The 25,126-nt window shown below is 35.1% G+C and overlaps 1 protein-coding gene across 12 annotated transcripts in view; it reads left to right on the top strand.

The window, feature by feature from the left end:
- ABCB1 (ATP binding cassette subfamily B member 1) overlaps positions 1–25,126 on the top strand; it is a 94,262-nt gene that overhangs the window by 29,619 nt on the left and 39,517 nt on the right. Inside the window, exons 17-30 of one of the 12 annotated variants that reach the window (XM_052694967.1) lie at positions 1,061–1,222; positions 2,596–2,766; positions 3,498–3,644; positions 3,961–4,065; positions 4,581–4,658; positions 6,053–6,136; positions 7,728–7,931; positions 10,364–10,464; positions 11,278–11,418; positions 11,973–12,129; positions 12,598–12,795; positions 13,952–14,158; positions 14,967–15,113; positions 15,685–16,746. The exons of 8 other annotated variants lie outside the window; for them this stretch is intronic. In XM_052694967.1, the coding sequence (XP_052550927.1) occupies positions 1,061–1,222; positions 2,596–2,766; positions 3,498–3,644; positions 3,961–4,065; positions 4,581–4,658; positions 6,053–6,136; positions 7,728–7,931; positions 10,364–10,464; positions 11,278–11,418; positions 11,973–12,129; positions 12,598–12,795; positions 13,952–14,158; positions 14,967–15,113; positions 15,685–15,891 (2,109 nt within the window). In that variant the 3' untranslated portion in view covers positions 15,892–16,746. Of the gene's footprint in view, positions 1–1,060; positions 1,223–2,595; positions 2,767–3,497; positions 3,645–3,960; positions 4,066–4,580; positions 4,659–5,705; positions 6,020–6,052; positions 6,137–7,727; positions 7,932–10,363; positions 10,465–11,277; positions 11,419–11,736; positions 11,835–11,972; positions 12,130–12,597; positions 12,796–13,951; positions 14,159–14,966; positions 15,114–15,684; positions 16,747–25,126 lie in introns of those variants that run through there. 3 more of the 12 variants (XM_052694968.1, XM_052694974.1, XM_052694979.1) reach the window with 3 other exon arrangements.

The following is a 25,126-nucleotide window of genomic DNA, read 5'->3' as shown; positions in this document are numbered from 1 at the left end:
AGAGCCAGACTGAACTTCACCAGACTTTCCCAAACAAACTTTTGGAAATTGGAAGTTGGAAGTGCTCAATGCAGACTACTATTCCCAAGCAGGAATCCACATGGGCTATGTTCTTATTAACAGCAAAGTAATTGGTTGGGTTTTCAAGAATAGAAATAAAGCAGGTAAGTAGGAGCCTAAGATGTACTTTTCTTCACATTTTTATTGAAAGAATCGCATCGGGACCTTTAAAATGCAAAAGGTAAACAATGATTTCGCAAATATTCTCTGTATAGATAATTTTTTTGGTTTCTACATGTATTACAGAGAGGAATCTTGTTTCAAGTGAGGAGTTGGAATTATATTTTCTGCATTGTTAATCTTACATTAAAAAAAAATCTCAGTGTAAATAACATCCCCTGCCATCATCTGTCCTATAGACATGCATGTAATTGTCAGTGACCTGCTTAATTTGTTTTGAAGCCTGACAGAGAGAATGAAAGCTACCAGCATGTTGTAACATTGGTAGCAGTGACCCATTAGTAAACACTCCAAGGAAACATTTCCTTCTGTTAATGTGAATACCTCTAGATTCTCATTCTGTTCTCATGGTAAGCTATCTCATTAAGAGATAGCTGATCCCTCATGTGACACAAGTCTCTACATTTATTCTGGGGTCAGACTACCGAATGTTGTTCTAATTTTATCCAGACAGATTCTATTTCAGCTGCCTGTACTGTAATGCTTTCTGCTGGTGCCATTTGGAATAATAGTGCTGGGCAGAGAAAGACAATTTCTGGAAAAATATTGATGGAAATACAGTTAACAGCATTACAGTAAAAGTTAGTTACTTAGCTTTTATTGGTCAGGTTACCTTATAAAAATGGCTCCTTCTAAGCCCTTGCAGAAGACCTGGGGTTGTAAGATACTTCTTAAAATCTGCTTTTTCAAACTTTTAAAACTTACATTTTTTCCTCTGTATTATTTTAATAGTTCCATTAGGTCTTACTCAACCATAATGTGAAGATCAACTCTTTTGTACATACTTGGAAATATTTATTTTAACTATTATTCTATCTAGGCAAGAGAAGGACGGACCACAGTTGTAGTAGCTCACCGTCTGTCAACTGTTCGAAACGCAGATCTTATCGCTGTGTTTGACAGTGGAGTTATTACAGAACAAGGAAATCATTCTCAACTAATTGAAACCAAGGGGATCTACTACAAACTTGTGAACATGCAGGTACATTTTTCCCTGCTTTGCCTTTTATTTTTATGTGTTCTGTGCCCATAATTATTATGTGCTCTCAGAAGTATTCTGTAGGAATTCTGCAGTCTGCTTTTTCAAGAGCAAAAATATTTCAGAGATTAAACAACTACATTTCACACCAGAGGTATTTAAACCCAGGATATTACATTTTTAAAACCTTTCAGGGATTGAAACTTACAAGGTTATTTTATATTCAGCTATTAAAAAGGTAATATCAATAGCCTATGATAAAAAGTAAAGTATGGTAGTGGATTACTGGAGGGATAAGACATGCATATTTAAAGTGTTTGATTATAACCCTTTATGTTGAAGTTCTTTTTAACAAAATAAACAAACAGGAATAAAAGGAAAACAATCCAGCTGTGATGAGCGCAAAAATGGGTGCACTTACAATGTTACATAGCCAGAAACAAAGAGATTGGAAACATAAATATCAAAAATCTATTAAGAAGTGAAGAAAAAGTCTTTTATTACATCCCAATGTCATCTTATAATTAGATTGTTAGCCTTCTGTGACATGGTATCTTAATACATAACCATCACGCTCACTGAAGAAACTGAAATAAATATCTCACTTTGTCAGACTAAAAAGGTTAAACAATGCCAATTAAAACATTTCTTCATAAAATATCTAGGAGAAGGCATTTAGTCATCTTAGATTCAAAGTAATTTTGTATTCAGGTCCATGTGATAATGAGAAAAAGGTAGGAAATTTAAAATGGACTAAAAATAAAATAATTTCTATAACTTGGAATACTTTAGAAAAATATGGAACAAAAGAAAAAAATTAGTTTTTGTTAATAGCACAAGAACCAATAAGAATACATAGATGCTTACTACTTCTGCGAAAGACACTGCATAAAATACCACCAAAACTTTTTCAGTTTATTCAGATTTCTCATTCAGAGTCTCTTTTTGACTTGTTTCTTGTTGGACTTCTCTATTTAAGTTAAAATCAAGAATTGTTCACAGTGTTCTGTAGTGACAGGTAGGCAGTTTTCTCACTTCATGGATGAACAGCATGTCCCTAAATCCCAAGATAAATGCAAATGGTTCATAGAATTCAAAACATTGTTAAGATTTCATACTTCCACTTCTCTTACCTCCACTTACTGTAAATATTTTCTTGAGAGGTTGTGTACTCATAAATGAGTCTAGCTCTGAATATGGAGAACTACTCAAATATAATACAATATTTCATATCTGCTTATAACATTATGCATTACTCTGCCCTTATCTCTTTCCTTGAAATAGTGACTTCAATTAATTTTATTTTCTCATAATTTTGAAAGTTAAAAACTCTACATGCATTATTAATCTTAGCATTATATTCTGTCCTGTTTTAGGCAATCGAGACTGAAGATCCATCATCAGAAAAAGATGAGAATACAGTCAGCATCAAAAGAAATGGATCTCCGTCAAATCTGGATGAGTCCTTTAAGACAGGACTGAGAAGAGGATCAACTCGGAGAAGCATGAAAAAGCCAAATGATACTGATGGGAAAGGTGGTTCACCTGTAAGTGTCTTTGCAGAACTGCTAGTGAATTCCTTCCAACAGTGTATTACAACTTAATTCTTACCTCTGCCCTAGAAAGGTGCAAAAAGAAGCTAGCATTTGATAGCCTCTAGTGAAACAAAATAGAAATATTCTAAATTATTCTAATTCTAAATAGGCTTTAAGTAGTAATATTCCAAACCAGTTTTGTTATCTTCACCATTAATGATTTGCTATAAAACAAATAGATATATTTGTACAGCATACAGACTTTGTCAGTATGAGTTAAAAATTCATTTTTAGGTTAGAAACAATACTTCTGGGCCAGCAAGTCTTTAAGCAAGTCTGGAATATCAGATGATTATCAGATGAACATCCGCAAATACTTTGCCATCTGTTCTAAATGCTCAGTGGAGAACTACTTGAATTACTGTATTTATGGATTACACATTGTGAGCAATGCATTCAGCTGCCACTAAACCACTGATACCAATTGATCAATGAACATGAAATAATTAACCTGAAATATTATAAAAGAAATCACAGATATATTCTAACAGCTCTTTCTTTCTTGTACTAACATCATAAAAATAAAAATACAATCAGTTAATTATTTATGTATTAAAAAGTTTACACATTGACTTCCCTTTAATTGATCATGTGAGTAGGAATTTGAATGCCAATTCCTATTTTTTCTCCGTATTTCTCCAAATGCATACATAAATTTTCTACCAAATTTCTCATTCTTTAAGGCTGAAGAATTACCTCCAGTTTCATTTCTGAAAGTTATGAAGTTGAACAAAAAAGAATGGCCGTACTTTGTAGCTGGAACTCTGTGTTCAGTTGTCAATGGAGCTTTACAACCTGCATTTGCAGTCATATTTTCAGAAATTATAGGGGTAAGTTTAAATAAAATATGTAAAAATCTATGCAGCTCATAAGATTTATTTTCAATAAGGTCTTAATCACAGGATTATGAAACTGAGGAGTGGATGAAGCACTGTTACAGAAAACTTAACGACTATATGAAATTTACAAAATACTAAAAATCTTTTTATAATCTGCAGTTTTCTTCTTCTATCCGCAAGCAAATGCAGCATTTAGTCAAGTTTTCTGTTAATGCAAATGACTGACAAAAATAGTTATTTAGAAGCATGGGAGTATTTTAGATGATTTCTTGTTTTAACAGATGGTGTTTTAAATATTATTTTATAGATTTTTTCAGAAACAGATGAAAATGTTTTGAGAGAAAAGAGCAACTTGTATTCACTGCTGTTTTTAGCAATTGGGATTGTTTCGTTTTTTACTTTCTTTGTTCAGGTATGTATTATTGTTATAGATTCATTATAATTTTTCTGACCTCATTGTAGTTATCTTATAATAAAAATTACTACAACTTTTAGATTTATCACGATATGTTGTGTCATGATTTCTGAATATATGTGTGTAGCTTTATCCATTTAATGAGCATATATAGTTAAAAGGCAAAGTGTTAGAAGAGCAGCACTAACTTTTTTTTGTAAAAACTTCATTTTGTTTGTGGAACCGCCTTGCTGTACGTGTATGCAAAAACACCTTGAGAGTAGAGGACTGAGTTGTAGATAGATATGACAAATCTGCTCATCTTAAAAGTGTTCAGATGATGAATGGAATGGAATGTTTCTGCTGTGAACCTACTAGAACTTGTGAACATGAAATGTACTTTTACATGTTTTGTGAGACCACAACAGCAGTATTTTGTATTTTGATATTGTAGAGATAACATATCTAAAACACTCACTGAGTAAATACAAACAATCTGATGCACATTAAGCACTGTAATTCTTCTCAAATAGGGTTTTGCATTTGGCAAAGCTGGAGAAATTCTTACAATGAGGCTTCGATTCATGGCATTTAAAGCAATGCTGAGACAGGTAAAGAAAACAAATATTTTAATTTCCATTTTTTCTAAAGATAGTTGTGTTAGTACTGTAGCCTCACGTATTCTATTTTACCATATTATGACTTATCTACAAAGGAGATTCTTTCAATTATTTTAGAAACACTCTTTGGTTAGTTGTATGGGATTAAGAAAATAATCTGCATAGAAAATGTTTTAAGTCAATGTAAGAACTTTCTGTGTACTCCATGCAAAGCCTTAGAGTCACAGTCAAGTTACTATTGCTTAATGTTACCACCAGCCAAATCCTATTATATTTTCACATGCGTGCTTTGCTTTCTTGGTGCTCTTTGTCCCCTGTGTATCTTACTATGAGACTGTTTCTTCAAATGTCCTATTTAAATTGTGATACATACAGATATGTTTTTATTTATGTCTTGAAGGTCTGTTTCAAAGAGTTCTTAAATGTATATTTATTGTTTATTAATACAATAACAATGAAATCTAATCCACTTTCAGAGCATTAAGGGATATATGTTTCCGTAATGATTTTAAGTAACTCCTGAGGTTAACCAAACTGGCCTTTATTTTGCATGATTTCAGGATCACTATCTTGATTTTAAAATAGAGAATATGTTTCTGATTTTTATGTCTTGCATATAAAGCTACATGCAGACAGAACTTGATTCATGTGAAACATAACTATTTGCAGTATGGACAGAAAGCTGTTGTATTATGAATAACTGTGAATTATTGGTCAGCTTCACTGAAAATCTGAAGAAATTGCAATATTGCAGTTGGGTCTTGCTATTTACAGAGGCATGTGCTGCATCACCAGGTTTTCATATGATTAGTATTACACCTTGATGTTGAAATTAGATATTTGATCTCATGGTGGAAAAGTTATAAACTATGTAACAAATGACTTTGATCAGATAGACCAGGGTTGGTTGTAGTGCTTGTTTGTTTTTATTTATTTATTTTGTTTCATAGCTTCCAAAAAAGCCTTTCCAAACTGAGAGAAACAAAGCAATGAATTAGGAGTTTTTACCTTTAAAATGCTTAACATTTCCCCAAACAGCTTTGCAATTTGGAAGGAATGGGACTGATGAGCCATATAACTCAAGAAGGTGCAGTTTCAACAGCTGTGGACGAGAATATATTTTAGTTCTGAGAATCCCACAGGTTGCTTTCCATCTTCCTCCCTAGTAGCAGCATACGCATCAGGTCATCCACAGACATGTACTTCTTCCTAAGACATCCATTGTCCAATGAAGGTATTAGACTTAAATATACAGAAATTATATACTGCCACATACACACTCTTCTAACACTGTGCTCAGTTGTATTACAAAGATTTCACTTTTACTTTCATGTTTATATTAAGCACACAAAAACTGGTCCTAAGTAAAACGTTTCTTATTATAGGACATGGCCTGGTTTGATGACCCTAAAAACAGCACTGGAGCACTGACAACAAGACTTGCTAATGATGCCTCACAAGTGAAAGGAGTAAGTAAAATTTGGTTTGGCAATTTTTCATACTTGATTTAATGCATAGTAAAGTTGCAGCAGGAATTTGACTAGTTGATTAACAGTCTGCACTTTGACAGCATCCAATATTTTCATAGTGGTAAACTGACATTTTGTATAGGCTGGATGTGTCTCTGGGCAGCCTAGTCTAGTGATTGGTGACCCTGCCCATGGCAGGGGGGTTGGAACTAGGTGATCATTGTGGTCCTTCTCAACCCAGGCCATTCTATGATTCTGTGATTCTATGAAAGAGTGCACTGATGCATTTCCCAACAGTAACGATAATATATGCTTACAAATATGAGCAAACCTTTTAGGTTTACTATTGTGCTTCTCCCTGTGCTCAGCTCTGGTGAGGCCGCACCTCAAGTACTGTGTTCAGTTTTGGGCTCCTCACTACAAGAAAGACATTGAGGCCCTGGAGCGGGTTCAAAGAAGGGCAACAAAGCTGGTGAGGGGTCTGGAGCACAGGGCTGATGAGGAGCAGCTGAGGGAGCTGGGATTGTTCAGTAATGGAGAAGAGGAGGCTCAGAGGAGACCTCATTGCTCTCTATAACCTGAAGGGAGGTTGTAGTGAGTGTCTCTCGTGTAACTGGTGGTAGGACTAGAGGGAATGGCTTCAAACTGCGCCGGGGGATATTTAGGCTGGACGTTAGGAAATGCTGCTTTTCTGAAAGAGCGGCCAAGCACTGGAATGGGCTGCCCAGGGAGGTGGTGGGATCACTGACCCTGGAGGTGTTCAAGGAACATTTGGATTTTGTGTTGAGGGACGTGGTTTAGTGAGAACTATTGGTGATAGGTGGATGGTTGGACTGGATGATCTTGAAGGTCTTTTCCAACCTTGGTGTTTCTGTGATTCTGTGTTGTGTTTTTTATTAATAAACAAATTCATCAGGAATTTTTGTTGCTTTTTTGAAGAAGTCTGTTTAGAGACATTTTATTTACTTTAAGATATGTATATTAAATCTGTTCAGTTTGACAAACTTCAATTTTTTTTTATTTACACCATATCAGTTAAACATTAAATTTTCTACTTCATTGGGCTCTGTGTGATGATTTATAAGCTATAAATATTAAAAATGTAATATATATATAATATAATATATATATATTTATTTTTATATAATATATAAATAATATATATATAAATATATAATTTTATATATAACATATATATATTATATATAAATGTAAGAATATAATAAAGCTATATAGATAGATAGATATGCACATACATATATATATATATTCATGATCTAAAAAGTGTGACATATTTTAATGTTTATTTGTAAATGTAAATACTTGAAATGTTTAATGTCTGTTTAGCTTCATAATCCAAATTAAAAATTACCGTGCAAATTTAAGTGCCCAGAATATGGGAAGAGAAGAATTGTGAACCAGATAATTTGTTACAAAATAATTTAAGAATCTCCCATTTTGAAAGTTGTGAACCTGCAGTAGGAGGTTCTAAATATCTTTGGAGAGTCAGAAAATAGGTAAAAATGCTTTTCTGATTTAAAATGCTGTTCTTTTGGAAAAAAAAAAAAAAAAGTCTTTTTTCTATTCCCAGGCAACTGGCGTCAGATTGGCATTAATTGCCCAAAACATATCTAACCTGGGAACTGGTATTATTATATCTTTAGTTTATGGCTGGCAGCTGACCCTGTTACTTTTAGCTGTTGTACCAATCATCGCAGTGGCAGGAATGATTGAAATGAAGATGTTGGCCGGGCACGCAAAAAAAGATAAAATAGAGCTGGAAGCTGCAGGAAAGGTGGGTGCAGTGAATTTCATCTATTTCTATGTAATACAAGTCATGTTTCCATTGATAATGGGCATGTTACTTATAAATAGAGATAATAACCTCATATATAACTTCAAAAGATAGCCAGACTGTAATTACACTGGTAGGCCCATAAGACACAGCAGCTCTTCAGTGAAAGTTATCAACTGATACTTATTTTCATAACTGATTAACACTAGAATACACTTAAGCGTTGCTCAGACACATTCTTTTTCCTGTCTATTCTAACAATTCCTATTTTCCTTACTTTGCAACACTCTTCATTGTGATGTTTTTTGTTTTCTGGTATTCTTTGTCATGCCATCTGTCTTATTGCTTTTTTTTCTTTGTTCCTTTTCATCTTAATGATGCTAGGGATAATACATGTATATCCACCAGTTCCTGGGTCTGTCAGCCATTCATTTATTTCTTGAATGGAAGAGAAAGATGACAGTTGAAGGTTAGACTCTTGTTAAGGAAATTAAAGGAAGATACTTAATGTTACTTCGTTCCAAAAATACTTTTGAGACAGAACAACTATTTTGTCACTTTCTAGATTTTACTTTCTTCACAGCAAAACTTTTGAAAACTCCTTTCTGTGTATGAAGTTCCCCTGTAGGAGATGTCATGTTTGAGGCCTTCTGCTGCCAATTCAGAAGGGTGTGTGTTTACTCTGTGTTCTGAATACTGTCTGACATAAGTTCACTCAGTGTTTTGGGTGTCTAAGAGCAACTTCAACAACACAAGACACCGATGTGTGGGCAGGTGAATTAGGCTCTTATTTAGTTAATGATCCTTGAGAAAGGGTCTAATGAATAGGTATCCTATCATAGTTTAGACATCTATCTTAATCTGGATCCAAATCCCCCATTAATTCCTATCTACTAAAATGTTTACAATTCCAGCTATCACATTTGTTGATAAACTTGTTGAAAAAACATTTTTGACCCTCCAAGTCAACAGGAATGATTGTGTAATGATCTTTCCATGGGCTTCTGCACATAAGCCAGAAATGCTTTTCCTTTCTTTTCAATTGATTACTTCTACATCTTCTTTCTTCTTCTGTGCATCTAATTAACAATATTTTGTTACAAGATATCACAGGAAAGAGACTGACAATATTTGGAATAGGCCCTCGAGAATTTCTTAGTAGAGCAGACTGTGAAAAAGTTAGCATAAATGTTACATAAATTAATGATTTTGGGGAATACTTAAGAAAAAACTTAGTTTTCTTAGCATGTATGAGTGACCCCTGTCAGGGTAAGCAAGCACTAGAACACAGGCATTTTATTCGGTTACCAGAATATTTAAAATTAGTTTTGTTCATAGTAAAGAGGGTTCTACTTGGAAAATTTACTGAATTTGATTTACTGACGAAAATATGTGACTACTCCTTTGCGTATTGGTGAGAGAATGTAACTAAGGAAAAACCCTATTACATTCAAATCAATGTTACTTATTTAAGCACAGATTTTCAAACAGTGGCGCAAACATTACCCAGGCTATAAAATAATTATATACTGGAACAAAGATAAGAAGACCACAATTTAAAAATCTTTGATAGTAGTTTATGGGAAAAAAAAAAATGCTTACAGATCTGTGTTTTTGATAAGCTAGATAAAGATAGTGAGGAATTATTGCCCTCCCAGCAACAGCAGCTGAGGCCAAATTAGAATGCTCAACACACCACGTACTGTACTGGATGCAGTGTGTGGGTCATGGATTCAAGCTCAGTGTTTCAAGCAGGGGTAAACAGAGATATAACACTAGCTACAGTGTTGTTTTCTGTTTCCAGGTGTTTTCTGTTGTTCCTTTGTCCTCTTATGCATGCATATGCACTGAATTGGCCATGCAGGCTCATAGCCTCACTGTGCATTTTTTGAAGAAGGCTTTATGGGCACTAACATAGGTGTAACAGATTATTTGAAACCCTTGTATCTATTGCCTTAAAGCGTTCCTAGATACCTCTGTGCACAAATGACAAGAGTGAAGAACCTGCAAGCTTAAAGAAGGTATTACTGATCAGATCAACCATTTACTGCTGTGATCTGAGTTAGGCCTTCAAAGTATAAATAACTGAGACAGTCCAAATGTAGCCCAAATAGAGTAGATTGGAAGTTGAATGCTATGTCTCTATTTCTCTTATGCAATATCTTTGCCTTAATTGTCACTGTCCAGAAATTTTTCCCATTCTGTTTGGAAGACACTAGAGAAGTCGCATCAGAAAGTTCTGAGCATCACCTGAAAATCTCATCTAACTAAAAAGGAAAAACTGAGAAGGCTTTCTTTCATATCAAAGGTCCACAATTTTAAAACCAATTATAAAATAATAGAACTGTATTCTAGTAGATACTTATGAAGTTATGGTAAGGAAATGCCACATGAACTTTACTTCCAACTGAAACATTTTGTTTCTTTTGCAGATTGCAACAGAAGCTATAGAAAATATTCGAACTGTTGCTAGTTTGACACGGGAAAAAAGGTTTGAGTTGATGTATGGAGAGCATTTGTATGTACCATACAGGTATGTTAAAAGTAACTGAAGAACTAAAAGTAAAATCTGAAGTTGAAGTACAGAATAAAATACACATTTTTACTTGGGCTACCAACTTTTTGTTAGCATGTTGTATTTAATTAATGAAATTAATGAAAAGATCAAAAGAGCACACTTGTGAGTTTGGCTCCTGTTCTTTGTGCCAAAAGGAAACATATAGTTATGACTCATGAATGATGTCAATATAATTAAAATATTTTTATTTCTTTTTATAAATGCTATCTCCTGAAAAAGTACATACTAACCAGAATTTTTCTCTCTGCCTTACTTTCAGTTATACCTTTAGTTTTATTATCCAAAATCTAATTTCTGCATCTGAAGTGCAGGCTTAATTTTATTTGAGAGAAGAATTTTGACTGCTTGCATTGAAAAGAAGCAGATTCCCAAGTGTGTAATGTTGTAAAATCTGTTATTTGTTTAATTGAAATTTAGAGGCCACAAGCTAAAAATTCTGCTCTTTTTTTTCCTTCTTATGTGATACAGTAGTACATGGACTAAACTGTGAAGTGTTTTAAAACTATGATATTGTAAGACAATAAATAGACATAGTAGCTAAAATGTCACCTTTTTCTGCACTGTATTCCCAGCCATACTTGGAAATAAAATTATGGAAACAAAACAACCTTGGACACAGACTAATAGGAGATAAAGGTTTACACCAATTAAGCATGAGTACACTTGCATTCCTAGCAGCAGCATCTGAAGTCAATTTATTGCTGGCATTTTTTTGCATTCTTTAGTATGATAGCACACTTTTATGAAAACATGCATTCTTTCTTGCAGAAATTCTGTGAAGAAGGCACATATATTTGGGTTTTGTTTTGCCCTTTCACAAGCAATGATGTTTTTTACCTATGCTGGCTGTTTCCGCTTTGGAGCCTATCTTGTGGTTAACGGGCACATGGAGTACAAAAGTGTGTTCTTGTAAGTATTTTTTGCAATCATTTGTCAAGAACTTTGTTTACTGCACAGAGATATTATGAATCCATGCTAGGAGAATATATGCAGATTTTTTTTTTCTTTACTTAAAGATAATGAAAACACACTACAGAGGATATTGCCACCTTGTTGCAGGCTTGATTACTTCTTTAATAGTTTAAAAATAAATCACTAGCTACACTGAACCATAGAGGGGAAATCACAGAAATAGTAGAATTGTATCAATTTTGCTGTTCATTGACCACTTTTCTCCTCCCCTCGTTTGAAATTTAATAGCTAGCCAGTATTAATAATTAAATAAATTTATGTTAATAAGTAATGAAAACATTGAAATCTGAATCAAGGTTCACTTCTCTCATTTCATCAGAAGAGAACAAAACCAAATTTCTGGAACTAACTGGGTAATTAAAACAATAATATGTGGCTACTGCTTTATTCTTTTTTAAATGTAGTTTCCTTTTTTCTTTAAGTTAAAGTTGACACAGTCCCATTTCCTTTCTCCATTCTCTGTTGATTTTTGTTTCTGATTTCTTTTACAGAGTGTTTTCAGCTGTTGTATTTGGTGCTATGGCATTAGGACAAACCAGTTCTTTTGCACCAGACTATGCCAAAGCCAAGATATCAGCAGCCCACTTGTTTGTGCTATTTGATAGAGTACCTTCAATAGACAGTTACTGCGAAGATGGAGAGAAACCTGTAAGTAAGCAATGTATAAAAGTCAATTATTATTTATTATTTTATTTTATTTATCATATATTATTTCTTGGCAGTATAAGCAGTACCCTTCTTACTCCAAGCTGATTTCTCCTCTCCTTCTGATTACCTCCTTATCTTGATATATTCTTGATACTTTATCCAAACACAACATGGAGCAAGTTTTTCATTGTGAGCCCGCACCGTGTCAGAGGTTATTTGTTTTGAAAATCTGATCTTACATTAGAATTTGTGTGGAATTCAACTAGCACAATTACAAGCATATTCAAATTATTTCAGTGCTACACTTAGGTTTTATATCGTCACAAAGATTCAGACCACAGAGCAGAAGCCAGCATTGCAGAAAGTGCAAAACTCTACTAATTTCAGTGGACAAAAAATTCTATTTGAAATCCTTCTCATCTGTGAAACTGTCTTAAAGATGTAACAGTGATACTGTTTCAACTATAGGTAACATTTGAGGGAAACACCAGGATCAAAGATGTAAAATTTAACTATCCAAACCGACCAGAGGTCAAAATCCTCCAAGGCTTGAATCTAAAAGTAGAAAAAGGAGAAACATTGGCTCTTGTTGGTAGCAGTGGATGTGGAAAGAGCACTGTTGTTCAGCTACTTGAGAGATTTTACGATCCACTCAGTGGAGAAATTGTAAGTATTTTTGTGAGATTATACTAATTTTTTAAGTGAAGATATGTTCATTTTATTTCACGTCATGTGATAGAGCATAACAGATTATTAAAAACTTTTAAAAGCATTTTATTATGGACAAGAAATGGATTTTCTGTGTTTGATGTATAAATGCAGTGAAGTATTATAAGAAAAGTCCTGATTACTCACTTTATATTGAATTAATGCAACAAAATTTGTGTGGTAAAAATATGCTTGATCCACAGCCTAATGATGGCAGTGGGAAGACTGCTTTCAATACAGAGCAAATTATGTAAGGTTTTAAAACATTATGATAAAAAAAAACACTTACAAGGTTGCTTAATAAGGGTTGCTTAGTAAGTATATATGCCACTGTATGATGTAGCAATGTTTTCAATAATTTGGATTTAAAATTTGTCTAGAGTTTATGACACTTCTTATTCAGCAAATTTTAATATTTTTTTCATGTAACAGTATCATTTATTGCCATTTTCTCTTTGATGTTTATGTGTTCAGAGATACCAAATTTCTTGGTATATTTTTATTCAGATTGAAAAGAATGATATAGCTTTGAAATTCATCTACTCAGTAGAAAAAAATCTGTTATTTCTCTAACAGAAAATGATAGCAACCCATAGCAAAATTTAGCAGAAATGTCAAGGTTGCCAGTTCTCAACTGTCAACAAATGACATCTTCAGGAATCCAGTAGTATCCATTGTTAGGCATTACATTACCATTAAATTTATTATTGCTTCCATGGTTTAAAAATGTATGAATGAATGAATCCAAATCCCCTTTTTATTTGTAAAGGAATATCACTGTCCATCTGTCCCTTCAGTGGGAATATATATGCAAAATAGAACAAAAAAAAGAAAGAATTTAACTTAAAGTTCTTTGAAGTAGCTCAGTATCTTCCGCAGCCTTTAAAATCTTGATGGAAGCAAAGAAAAGGATGGAGAAAACAGAAGGGGCTAGCTGCCTCACATGCATACAATAGTCATCAGAAATTTCGGAACCCTTGGTAGGAGGGTAAGGGATTGTGTGAGCTTCCAATCTGGTATCTCTTGGGAAAGCTCCAACTGTATTATTTTTGTAAATTTGCAGCAAGTCTCAAATATATTCACATGTTTTCAATTTAAAATGTTTAACTTTCAGGAGTTTGATGACAAAGGTGCCAAAACACTAAATATCCAGTGGCTGAGATCCCACATTGGTATCGTCTCACAAGAGCCAATCCTGTTTGACTTCACCATCGCCGAAAACATCGCATACGGGGACAACACTCGGGAGGTGTCCCATGAGGAAATCATTAGTGCAGCAAAAGCAGCCAATATTCATTCCTTCATTGACTCTCTGCCAGAAGTAAGTGATATTTTTTTCTCTCCTATTCAGAACTGCATGCAACCTATGGTGCTGTTGGAAGTTGACTTCACATCATCTAGCTGCTTTTTGCAATGACAGAGAAAATACAACTGTGTAGAGTGTCAATTTTTTACAGATCACTTTTGGTTTCTAATGACTCTTATCAAGATATGCTGTTTCCTAACCTGTGTAAAGAAATGTCACAATATATACTGATGTCTCATAAACTTTAGTGCTTTTTGCAACTAAATATATATTACATTGCAGACTACTGTGATCAACACATTAATTTGTCCAGAGGTCTGGTTGATCTTCCCTAACTGAGATACCTAAATTAACAGCAGAACTGCCCAAATCCATAGTATACGTATAGAGAGACAGCATATAAATATCTGTGTCTATTAACAACATATTATTTGGCCTGAAACATATTAGACATTGCTGTTTTTTTCTTTAGGATGAATAAATGCTAGTTAGATTGGCTAGACTGTTGGTTAGACTGATCAGCTAGGAGGATTGCTTGGTGTTTAAGGTCAGGGGTTTATCCTCAGTCATAGACTTTCAACTGACCTACAGTAGCTCTCAATCTCTGAATTAAGAACAGTGTTTCTTTTCAACAATAAAGGGTTGTTGCTTTAAGAAGTCTTGGATTGAAAAATCTATAGATCTGTGGTGCATGGCACTTCTGGTTATCTTTTTTAAGAAATATATTGGCGTAGAGTAAACAGCTTAAAGATCACTGGTGCCAATAAGCTTAAATTCAGGATGGATTTGCATTCATATACTGAAATTAATGTATTCTTTTTAGAAATACAATACTCGTGTAGGAGACAAGGGAACACAGCTTTCTGGTGGTCAGAAACAACGTATTGCTATTGCTCGAGCTCTTGTACGTAAGCCACAGATTCTGCTGCTGGATGAAGCCACGTCTGCCTTAGACACAGAAAGCGAAAAGGTAACTTGGTTGTGAGCCTGCAGCGGAATCTAAACGCGTTTGTTTGTATTCATATTATTGATTTTGTCCCCATAGATTAATGCCTAAAGCTGGTGTTTTGTGCAAATTATGTATTTGTACTAGTCAAAGACAAATATTAAGGTCCTCCTTTGCCCCCAAAACACCACTGTCTTTGTACAGCAGTGAGTGAAGAAGGGTTTTCTCTGCCAGGAATTTTTCTGGTTTCAATTAGAAATTAGAATTGAATTAGGAGGAACAAACTTCAGAAATTGAATTGTTTGAAGAAATTGTCCATTACAACAGTTTTCACTCCTTGCCAACACAGGCTGAATTTAAATCAAGAATCTAAAGTCATAGCTATTCCCTTTCTCTCACTACTATATTATAATTTATTCCAGACAGCAACTGAAGTAATACAACTTCCTGAATAGTTGTCCCATCACTGCCTCCTAGGCCATAGAATTATCACTCTTTGCTGCACTACACATAGTTCAACAGCTGTCCCCAGACTGCACCACTGGGGGAAAGGGTAGCTGATTCTAATTTGCCCTTTGGTTTGTTCATTGCACAGATTGTCCAGGAAGCACTGGATAAAGCCAGAGAAGGCCGCACCTGCATCGTGATAGCTCACCGCCTGTCCACCATCCAGAATGCTGACAAGATTGCTGTGATCCAGAACGGCAAGATCATAGAGCAAGGGACTCATCAGCAGCTTCTGGCTGAAAAAGGCTTCTACTATTCACTGGTCAATGTTCAAAGTGGGTCTTGCAACATGTAAATTAAAGGCAATACTTCTCTCCAAAGTGTCACTCAAATTATTTCAATACTACATAATATTACTGGTCGGTCTTGATATTTTTTTTTCTCCAAAACTAAAGACTTTTTATAAATCCTATGAAAACAAGAAATAACAATGTACCAGTTTCTCACTACTAGTTTTCATTATTCAAACTACTTTACTGTGTGCCCGAAGTAGAAGCCTATTACACCCATGAAAGTAGGAGCTTGCTAAGCCAAATTTAATTCATGTTAGTTGCTTTGAACTCTAGCAAAATCATGCTATTCAGGCACATCTGGTAAACAGTATGTAAACATGGTAGTACACATTAAAACCAGTGTTGCTATTGCTAGGAACAAGCCTTAAGCCTTATCTTAACAGTGCCTTATGCTGACTGTGTAGGGACCCTGTTATGGGTCAAGGACAAGTTATGGCTTGTTATCAACTTATGAAAACTTGCAGGCCAACTGCACCTTAATGCCAGATATCTCTTGTGGAGCTTTAGCCTGGGATTACTGCAAATATGGTCTTGGAAATATGGGCACAGGTTGAAAAATAAGGCCCCAGAACTATTAAGAAGTATCTCACTTGTGATCACTTACTCACTGTGGAAGAAATGTGACTAAATGCTGGAAAAGATTGCTTTAAATATATTACAGAAAAGAAGCAGCAGATAAGAAATTATAATTACACAGCATGAGCTCTGTGGTTTTGTATATCAACTGCTAATTTATTATATGAATTTTAAGAGTTAACTGCTTTGAATATGTTATAATAGCAATTAAGATTTTACCATCAGCAATGTGTATTGTTAATGAATATCTCTGAAGTAAAGTTCTATTTTAAAATTTAAAACTGGCCTGTTTTATCAGTCTTGTGTATTTCTGTCAGCAGTTTCTAATTCTCTAAGATTTATATATATAACCTGCCTAGGTACATGTAGATAGTTACTCTTACACACACATATATGAACTTGCTGATAGATAAGTTGGTCGTTATATTAATAATGCTCTCCAGAATACTGATTAATATGATCATTCTTCAATCTCTTTTCTTCTGTGCCTGTTGGACTGAACACCAGTTTGAGTACCAAACTTTTTTGTTTCCTGCAACCTGAAAAAATAACTCCTTGTCCATGAGAAAGGCTATTAGTCTGCATCATAATATAAACACATCATAAATTTGCAAGAAGGGTACTGATATTTCTTAACATTACACTTTGAGGTTTCAAGTGGTAACATATTTAGATTGCTGTTTTTTAGACCAAATTTTGAATTTTAATATTTTATCTTTAAAAGTAGGCTTTTTATTTTTGTAATGATAGGATTTCTGATGTTTGGATTAGTGTTTACCGAGTCAGATTGCAGAGGCAGGCACCTCTGGATGTTACTTTGCCTAACCCCCCCTTGCTCAAGCAGGGTCACCCTGAAGAGCTTGCCCAGCACCATGTCCAATGGTTTTTGGAGACCTCCAAGGAGGAAACTCTACAGCTTTTTTTGGCAGTCTGTACCAGTACTTCAGAACCTGCGTGGCACAGAAGTACTGTCTGAGGTTTGGGGGGAGCCTCCTGTGTTCTAGTTTTGCCCACTGTCTCTTTTCCTAGCACTGGGAACTACTGGAAAGAGCCTGGCTCCATCTCCTTTGCACCTTCTCTTCAGCTATTCGTACACATTGGTAGGATACCCACTGAAATAATCAAAGATACTTGATGATATACATATGTCTTCTTATTATGGAGTAAGATGCCATTCTTCCCTGTCGTGCTGAGTATTTACACACCTTCACAAATTACCCTTCTGGAAGAAAATATTCTGGAATTCTTTTTCTACACATTTCTTATGTCAGATTTCTGCCTCTTGCTCCACTAGCTTTGGAACAAGCTCTCAGAGGGTTTTAAGGATTGACATCTCCTCAGCAATCCTAATGACTTTCAAAGTGTATGCCACTGATTGTGGAAAAAACAAGAAAGAAGCATTTAAGTTCACCAGTCTGATGGGTCTCCTGATGAGGGGCCTCCTGCTAGTCCTCCAAAGAGTGCTCTCAAAAGAAAAAGGTGTCTTAGGTACACAAGCTTTTTCCAACTGCAAATTCTTGTCAGTATGTTGAATACTATCATCCTATTGCCCAACATTGACCAGCATACTTGCCCCTACAATGGCAATTTGCTGTTCTTCATGCAACAAATACCTTACTAACAAGCCCTTATCTCATTTCTGAGATATAGAAAGAACACCAATAATATCTAGTGTTCTTTCCTCATAGAACTCTGAAGGAGCATCATTCACCAGTTCCAAAGATCACAGACTGTCTCAACTTCAAACAGTGACTGTAAAACAGTTATGGATCTCCACCAGTCTCTTCATCAGATATTCCTTCCCTAGCTATCCCATGTTGGGATCAGTGATGCTGATGTTGACTCCCAGTCAATCTAGCTTTAATGGAAACAATTCCCTTTCCTTATAAGCAAATCCTTTTAACATGCTCATCTGTTTCTCGCTATTATACTTGTCTAACAGAACATTAATATCTGCAAAATTCCACAGATCTTGAAAGATTTGTTAATGAGTATTCCTTGTGATTATTCAACGTACAAATAGACATATAGCCAATCTTTTCCTCAAGATCTGTAGTCTGCATTTATAAAACATCCTCCTATTCCTCTCCCTGAAAATGCAATCTAACATGCAGATTTTGTCATCGAAAGGAAGACAACTTTCAGCAGGTGAAAAACATGCCACACTGTCCATGAATAACTGCTATTGGCAAGTGGCCAGGCTTTTTTTTTTTTCCTGGATACATAGTCTAGAATTACTTAATTCCCCTTCAATTCCTCATTCATGAGATATTTCTAATGCAGGATGGTTTCTTTTATTGTAGCTATTCTAATGCAGCAAACCAAAATCAGAAAGCAAGAAACAGAATGAGCATCCATTTCAAATAATTTGCAATGAATTGCACAGACTGTAGAGATATCAATAGTAGAGAACAGTGAGAAAAAGATCACACAAGTACAACTGTCTATAAGTCCCTATATTGTAGAGTGAGCATACTTCCTTTTGTCTTTGTATGCTCATTCCTATGTCTGCTTCATTCTATCTGTAAGCTAAGGAGGTAGTAATCTAATACTGCTGCTGGGACAGGACTGCAAACAACTAAAAGTAAATGCTTATGCCTGAGCTTGTTTCTCTAAGCAAGCTTCCCTTCTACCCTTTGTTTAACAAATGTCTGATCAATGAAGCCCAGGGCACAGCTCATTCCATTCTAGAATCACTGTCACTAGCAAGTCAGATTAGCAATTAAATAAAATCTGTTCTCTTCATAGAAGGATATGAGGTTGATTACCATGACTGCCTACATTGTCAATGCCATAACTTAGAGAAAATGAACGATACGTTGAATGACTGGGGCATTAAAATAGGTTTCTTACATCCTGGACTACATTATGTTTCATAAAAAAAATCTGTTAACCTTGATTGTAGCTTCGTATTCTCCAAAGATACAGACATTTCTTATAGAAATACTAGAAAATGTGTGGGGTGCCTAAATATTTAAGGTCATTGATATTTTATGTAACTTAAAAGCAAAGGCTCTCTGTCCATACCAAGGTGCATATAATCTGTTTCTTCATAGTTTCATTTCAAGTGTTCATAGGTAGAAATCATCATTCATTTGCTTAATAAAGAAGACAAATATGTTAACAAATCTTTGAATACAGCAAGGAGTTGTTTTAAGTTCATGGTTCTTACCTCAAACAAGAGGAAATTTTATTTCCATGTGACTGAATTAGTTCTCAGATAAAGTACTAATAAAAACAGGACAACTGAATAACAAGATTATCGTGTAATCTACGAAAAGAGAAAAGTAAGTGCAGAATATATAAGATGATAAAATGAAGCAATGCTGAGGGAGAAGGAATAGAGATCTGTCTGACAGTTTCCTCTTGTTCTCTCCTACTTTTGAAATGCCCATAATTAAGTCAGTTTTGTTAACAGCAAATATTTAAAAAATCAACTCAAGGCAGAACTGAGAGATGTGAGAAGACCAACAGGTCAGCTTTATCTGCTATTTACTGCTAGTGGCTAGTTTGGGCAAAAACATGATTTTTTCTCTTGACTTTCTCCAATATGATCTTTTTCTCACCTTTGCTTGTAGATATATGACATCTTTTACAACATTTATCTTGTATTTGTTGTACCCTATGTCATTCCTGACATTTATATACTTCATAGTGATGTATGATATGTAATAACACATCATTTTCATACTGTTCAAAAAACAAACAAAATTTATGGGCAGTTATGAAGGCTCTGATAGAAGAATGCACAGTGAAACTGTGACAAGTTTCTCCAACCATAAACTCAGAGGTTCTGTTGGGTAGACCTACAGATCATTTATCTCTATATGCATGTCTATTCTTCAGTGTAAAAGAAGAGTAAATAGAGATGAAAATTACCAACGTATTTACTAAATCATAAACAACTCAGACTTTACTCCCCATGTAATTTCTATTTGAGGATCGTAGTTCAGGATGCTACTATTTTAAGCTTTATCTTTGTAAAAGTAAATTCAATAAAGCATACAACAACAACAATCTAGTTTTGCAGATGTTTATAATTTTACTTCCTGAGTTTCCTCAGCAGTTTGATAAATCATCAGAAACTTAATTTTTCACTTGGTTTTCATTTGAAGATTTTTATTATTTTTCTTTTGAAGATGTAATTATATCTTCTCTCATTCTTATTTATGAGACTTGTTAGAAAAAACGCATGTGCTTTCCATCCAAGAATCTCTCACCAATAAGGAATTTCTAAGAGATAATTCACATTTTCTCTAGAATTTCTTATGAAAAAAAGGAAACATTGGAGGAATTTCTATGTCTGAACTTTCACATCAGCCTCCTTTGTGTTCATGAAGGAAGGTGTTTTCCCGACTGTCATCAAAACTAATCATTAATCATTTTTTCTCTCTGTAGCTGTATCTTAATTTGCCACATGATGGCCTCATTTACTCAGACACAACTATTTCAAACTGCATCTTCTTTTAGATTTTCTTCATGTTTTGTTCAACTGTATGCAGACATTGCCTGTATTGAACTTAAAGAGCAATATTCTTAAGATCTCTTGGTCATGGACCAAGATCCCCACCCTATTCTGTTCCACTCCTTTCTTTCCTCTTTTCCATCAATTTACAGTCCTGGAAGTTTTATTATTGAAATTGGAGTTCATAAGATCTGGGATAATGTTAAACTGAGCTACAGGCATTAACTGCTCTTCCAAGCTTGTACTATGTTAAGTATTCCTACTGAAGGTGAGCAATAAGGACAGAGAAAGTTTATCTTAGCATTTAAAGGAGATTAAAATGTTTTTGTGTGTGAAATGGTTAGATGTAAGCTGCTGATCCACAGTTGGGTACTGCTGGGGCAGCCATCAATATTTTGCCATTAATTTCCTTTATCGGGCAAGTCTTTCAGCCAAGAGTAACAACAGCCTGTAATATATTGTGCTTCAAGTGATGACACAGTAGGCACATAAATCGGCTTACAGCATATGAGTACCTTCAAGTATCAAGCCTCAGCCTATTTCTGTCATAGTTTCTCCACTACAAAAGTTGACTGAGAAGTATCAAATAAACAAAATGTGAATCTTATCCTCTTCAGTATTTTTAGCTTCAGTAATGTGATTTGAGATACAGAATTTAGGTACCATTTTCCTGAGTGAATTACTTCCTTAAAAAGCTTCATATTCAACACTGCTCTAATCCTACATTGACCTTCAGACAGCCTATTGTCTTTAAAGAACAGCTATAAAAATGTATAAAATAGGTTATTAATAAAATGCTACAGTTAAATTAAAGCTTTTCCCTTCCAAAATAATAAGCATTACAGGCGTTTTAACATGAGAAAATACTTCTTTACTGTGAGGGCAGTTAAGCACTACAACAGATCTCTCAGAAAGGGTGCTGTCCCTCCCTTTAGATATTCAAAACCAGACTATACATGGCATTAAAAAAACCTCCTAACCTGTGCCATTCTCTGACTGCAGGAAAAGTTAGAGTGAACCATCCAACCAATTAATAGATCCATACCCTATGGTAGCTTTCAAAATATCAATGGATATATGATATTTGGATACTATGGATATCAAAACAAATCAATTCATCACAAGAGGAAAACGGTTACGAGAATAATGCTAGGAAGTTGCTTTCTCAGCTTTTTCCCAAAAAATATCCTTAACTTTAAACACAACAAAAAAAGTTAGAAATACTTTACTACCTCTCAGATCAAGGTATCATCAACAAATGATGTGTGATTCTGTGTGTGATTGTGTTTAACCTTCGTGCGTCATTTAAGAGGAAGTTAATTGATCCACTTTTAGTTATTACTCCATTTGTCATAACAATATAATAAATAACATACAAACATATTGCTTACTATATATATATTATATAATAATTACATATAATTATTTCATATGTAATAAAATCATAGTGTATTTGTCTCAAAGATTGTTCAGTTTTCTTCATTTGGTCGGACTAACAGCTTTAGTTCAAAGCCATAAATCTGTGCTGGTTCTCCACAGGAAAAAAACAATAGAAATGTGAGATCACTTGTGTCACTCATGAAGTGGTATAAATTAGAGATTTAGGCAAAGAGGGCCTTTTCTGTTTAATTTATTTTACCCTTACAGAACTCAGTTCAAAAATGCAGAGACTAATCTACAATTTTCTAGTTTATTGGTTTGGTTTGAATCAGTGATATGGTTCTGAGTGCATTCTTTAGTCATCTCCATTTATTGTGTATTAGTTCCACTCTGAAACCTTGTTTCGTATGTGAAGTCAGTTCCTATCAAAGGAAAAAAATAAATTCCATTTATGAATTGCCCCACCTTTTAATGGAGATCCTGGATTTCAGATCAGTGCTACAGCAGGGTCTACCAAATCTGCCAGTAACAGTATCTTAAGCAGAATTCCCTCAGAATCCTGGAGAGGTTACAGTACTGTGTGCAGGGCTTGGTGTTAAATTCCCCTTACCACTTGCTGTTCACAGCTAGTCCTCGCCTGATGCCATGCTACTCTTCATTCCTTCAAATGTCTTCTGGTTTGAAGTCCTTTTCTTTACCTGTCCATCTTCAATTGCCTTTTCCCCTTGTTCCAACCACTGATTGCTTTGTTTTATTATTTGTTTTACTTATTTGTTATTTGGAGTGCATTTTCCCTTCCAATTCTCAAAAAATTTAGGGAGGAACAATCCAGAACCACACAGAAATGATGTTTCTAGTGAGTTGGTGCCATGAAAGGACCACAGGCTTCTCAAGCAGAAGGGTAAACCAGCAGCTGTATTTAGAGGTTGCTCACGTGCTACCTGCAATCAGATAAGAGCTGCAACATGAAAAATTGAAGAAAATGAAGAGAGTGTTCTTGGAGAGCCAGGATAGCGATGGGACTTGGAGGGAGGGGCAGCAGCTGTGTATATCCCATAATGGCATATACCCAAATGGCAACACAGAGAGCAACACTGTGGAGGTTAACCCTGCTCCACAGTGGAAGAAAAAACAATACAAGTAATAAATAGCTACAGGAATGGGTAATTATGGTGCAGTGGGTTTATGTAGCACAGTTCTGGAAGTGGAGGCAGCCTCTGTGAGGAGAGGCCCCACACCAGACCCAGCCAATTCCAGGCAGCTCCAACAGCTGTGCTGCAGGACACAGCTGAGTCCCTCAGCTAAGCTAGAGCCTGTGGGAAAGGACAATATGCTATGCAGGCAGGGAGGAGCCATTTTTAAGCCTTTCTATTCTTTCTCAATCACCACAGTGATTCCCATTTGGTTTGATCGCTTCAGCCTCAGAGAGAAGGTGGGGTTCGGTGCGCAGTGTGCTGGCATGCCCTAGGTGCTGCTCCACAGCCAGCCTGGCTCACTAACCATAGAAGATAATCATAGAAGGATTGAAGAATGCGCTAACACAGAGACTGCCTTTGGGAGGATTTCAGTGCACATACTCCCTCACAACTCTAACCAACTCCAGGGGAAATCCTGGCACACGCCCATTATCCTGCAAGCACCCAAAACTCACTAGTTTCACACAAAATGAACAAAGTCCAACCTCACTGCACAGTTCTAGCCAAGCTAGACCTACTGACTGCTGAATAACCTTCCAGAACAGGTGAAAACATTAAAATCTGCCCTCCTGGTAAGTCAGTACATTTACTTCGTCTGAGATAAATGATCAATATCTGATACTGAATATTTAAAAAATGAGCAAAAATTTCCAGTGAAATTTCATTGTACTTTAAAATGCATTCTACTGTTTCTTTCGTATTATTATGCTACCTTGCAGAAATGTACATGCTTTGAAATGAGATACTTCCAAGGAGTATCTCATTTGCACCCTATGCAGAGGATGCCACTGGGTTCCTGCTTCAAATCTGATGACAGGCTAGTTTCAAATAGCAAATCAGGGCAAACATTTTCAATTTCTTTTCTTTACATCCTCTCAAATAAGTATTACTGATAGTTTTTCCTGAGGTACTTTGTTTCTTGTGCAGATTAAAATGGGTTCTGAAGAAGAAATAAAGCATTATGTAAATGGAAGGGATGATAATATTGCTGTATCATATCAGAATTATGGATATGAAGGCAAATGGTAAGTACACTCATTGATTTCAAAATATTCTATTAATGTCCTACCTTTAAATGCATAGGCTTAAATTTTGTTGCTAAAGAACACATAAATAATCAATGTTTTCTGTCTTTGGAGAAGACTTTGATTTCCATTATTCTCTTTAGAGAGTACAGATAAGTATAGGTGTAGAAGTGTATAAATATCTATATCTAAATATAGGTAAATCTCACTATATCGATGTATCTCACTACATCTAAACATAGATGAATTGTTAACAGACACATGCAGTTGACACATCCAGGTCAGGAGAAGCTGTCTGAGAAGCTTTGCTTTGGTAGAAGCTTTGCTTTTACCTTGATGCTATGATTTTCTGTTGGGGTTTTTGAAAAGATGGTTGCTACAATCATTCTTTCAGAGAAAGGTAGTGGCAGCCATATCTGTCCTGCTTTGTTAAAAGGTTGAGCCAAAATACTGAGAAAACTGAAGTGAGAGTAGCTTATTCTCTGAAAATAGTGTAACTTTTTTTTTACTAGAATCAAAAGCCAAATCAGGTCAGATGTCCAGCATGCTCTCCTCTCTACCCTATTCATCCCTTTCAAGAAACAAAAAAAGGGTT

This window comes from Tympanuchus pallidicinctus, unplaced genomic scaffold, assembly GCF_026119805.1.
Source record: "Tympanuchus pallidicinctus isolate F22 unplaced genomic scaffold, pur_lepc_1.0 scaffold3, whole genome shotgun sequence".
Taxonomy (NCBI): domain Eukaryota; kingdom Metazoa; phylum Chordata; class Aves; order Galliformes; family Phasianidae; genus Tympanuchus; species Tympanuchus pallidicinctus.
The sequence above is the reverse complement of the archived record's forward strand: the minus strand, read 5'-3'. Positions and strand labels throughout refer to the sequence as shown.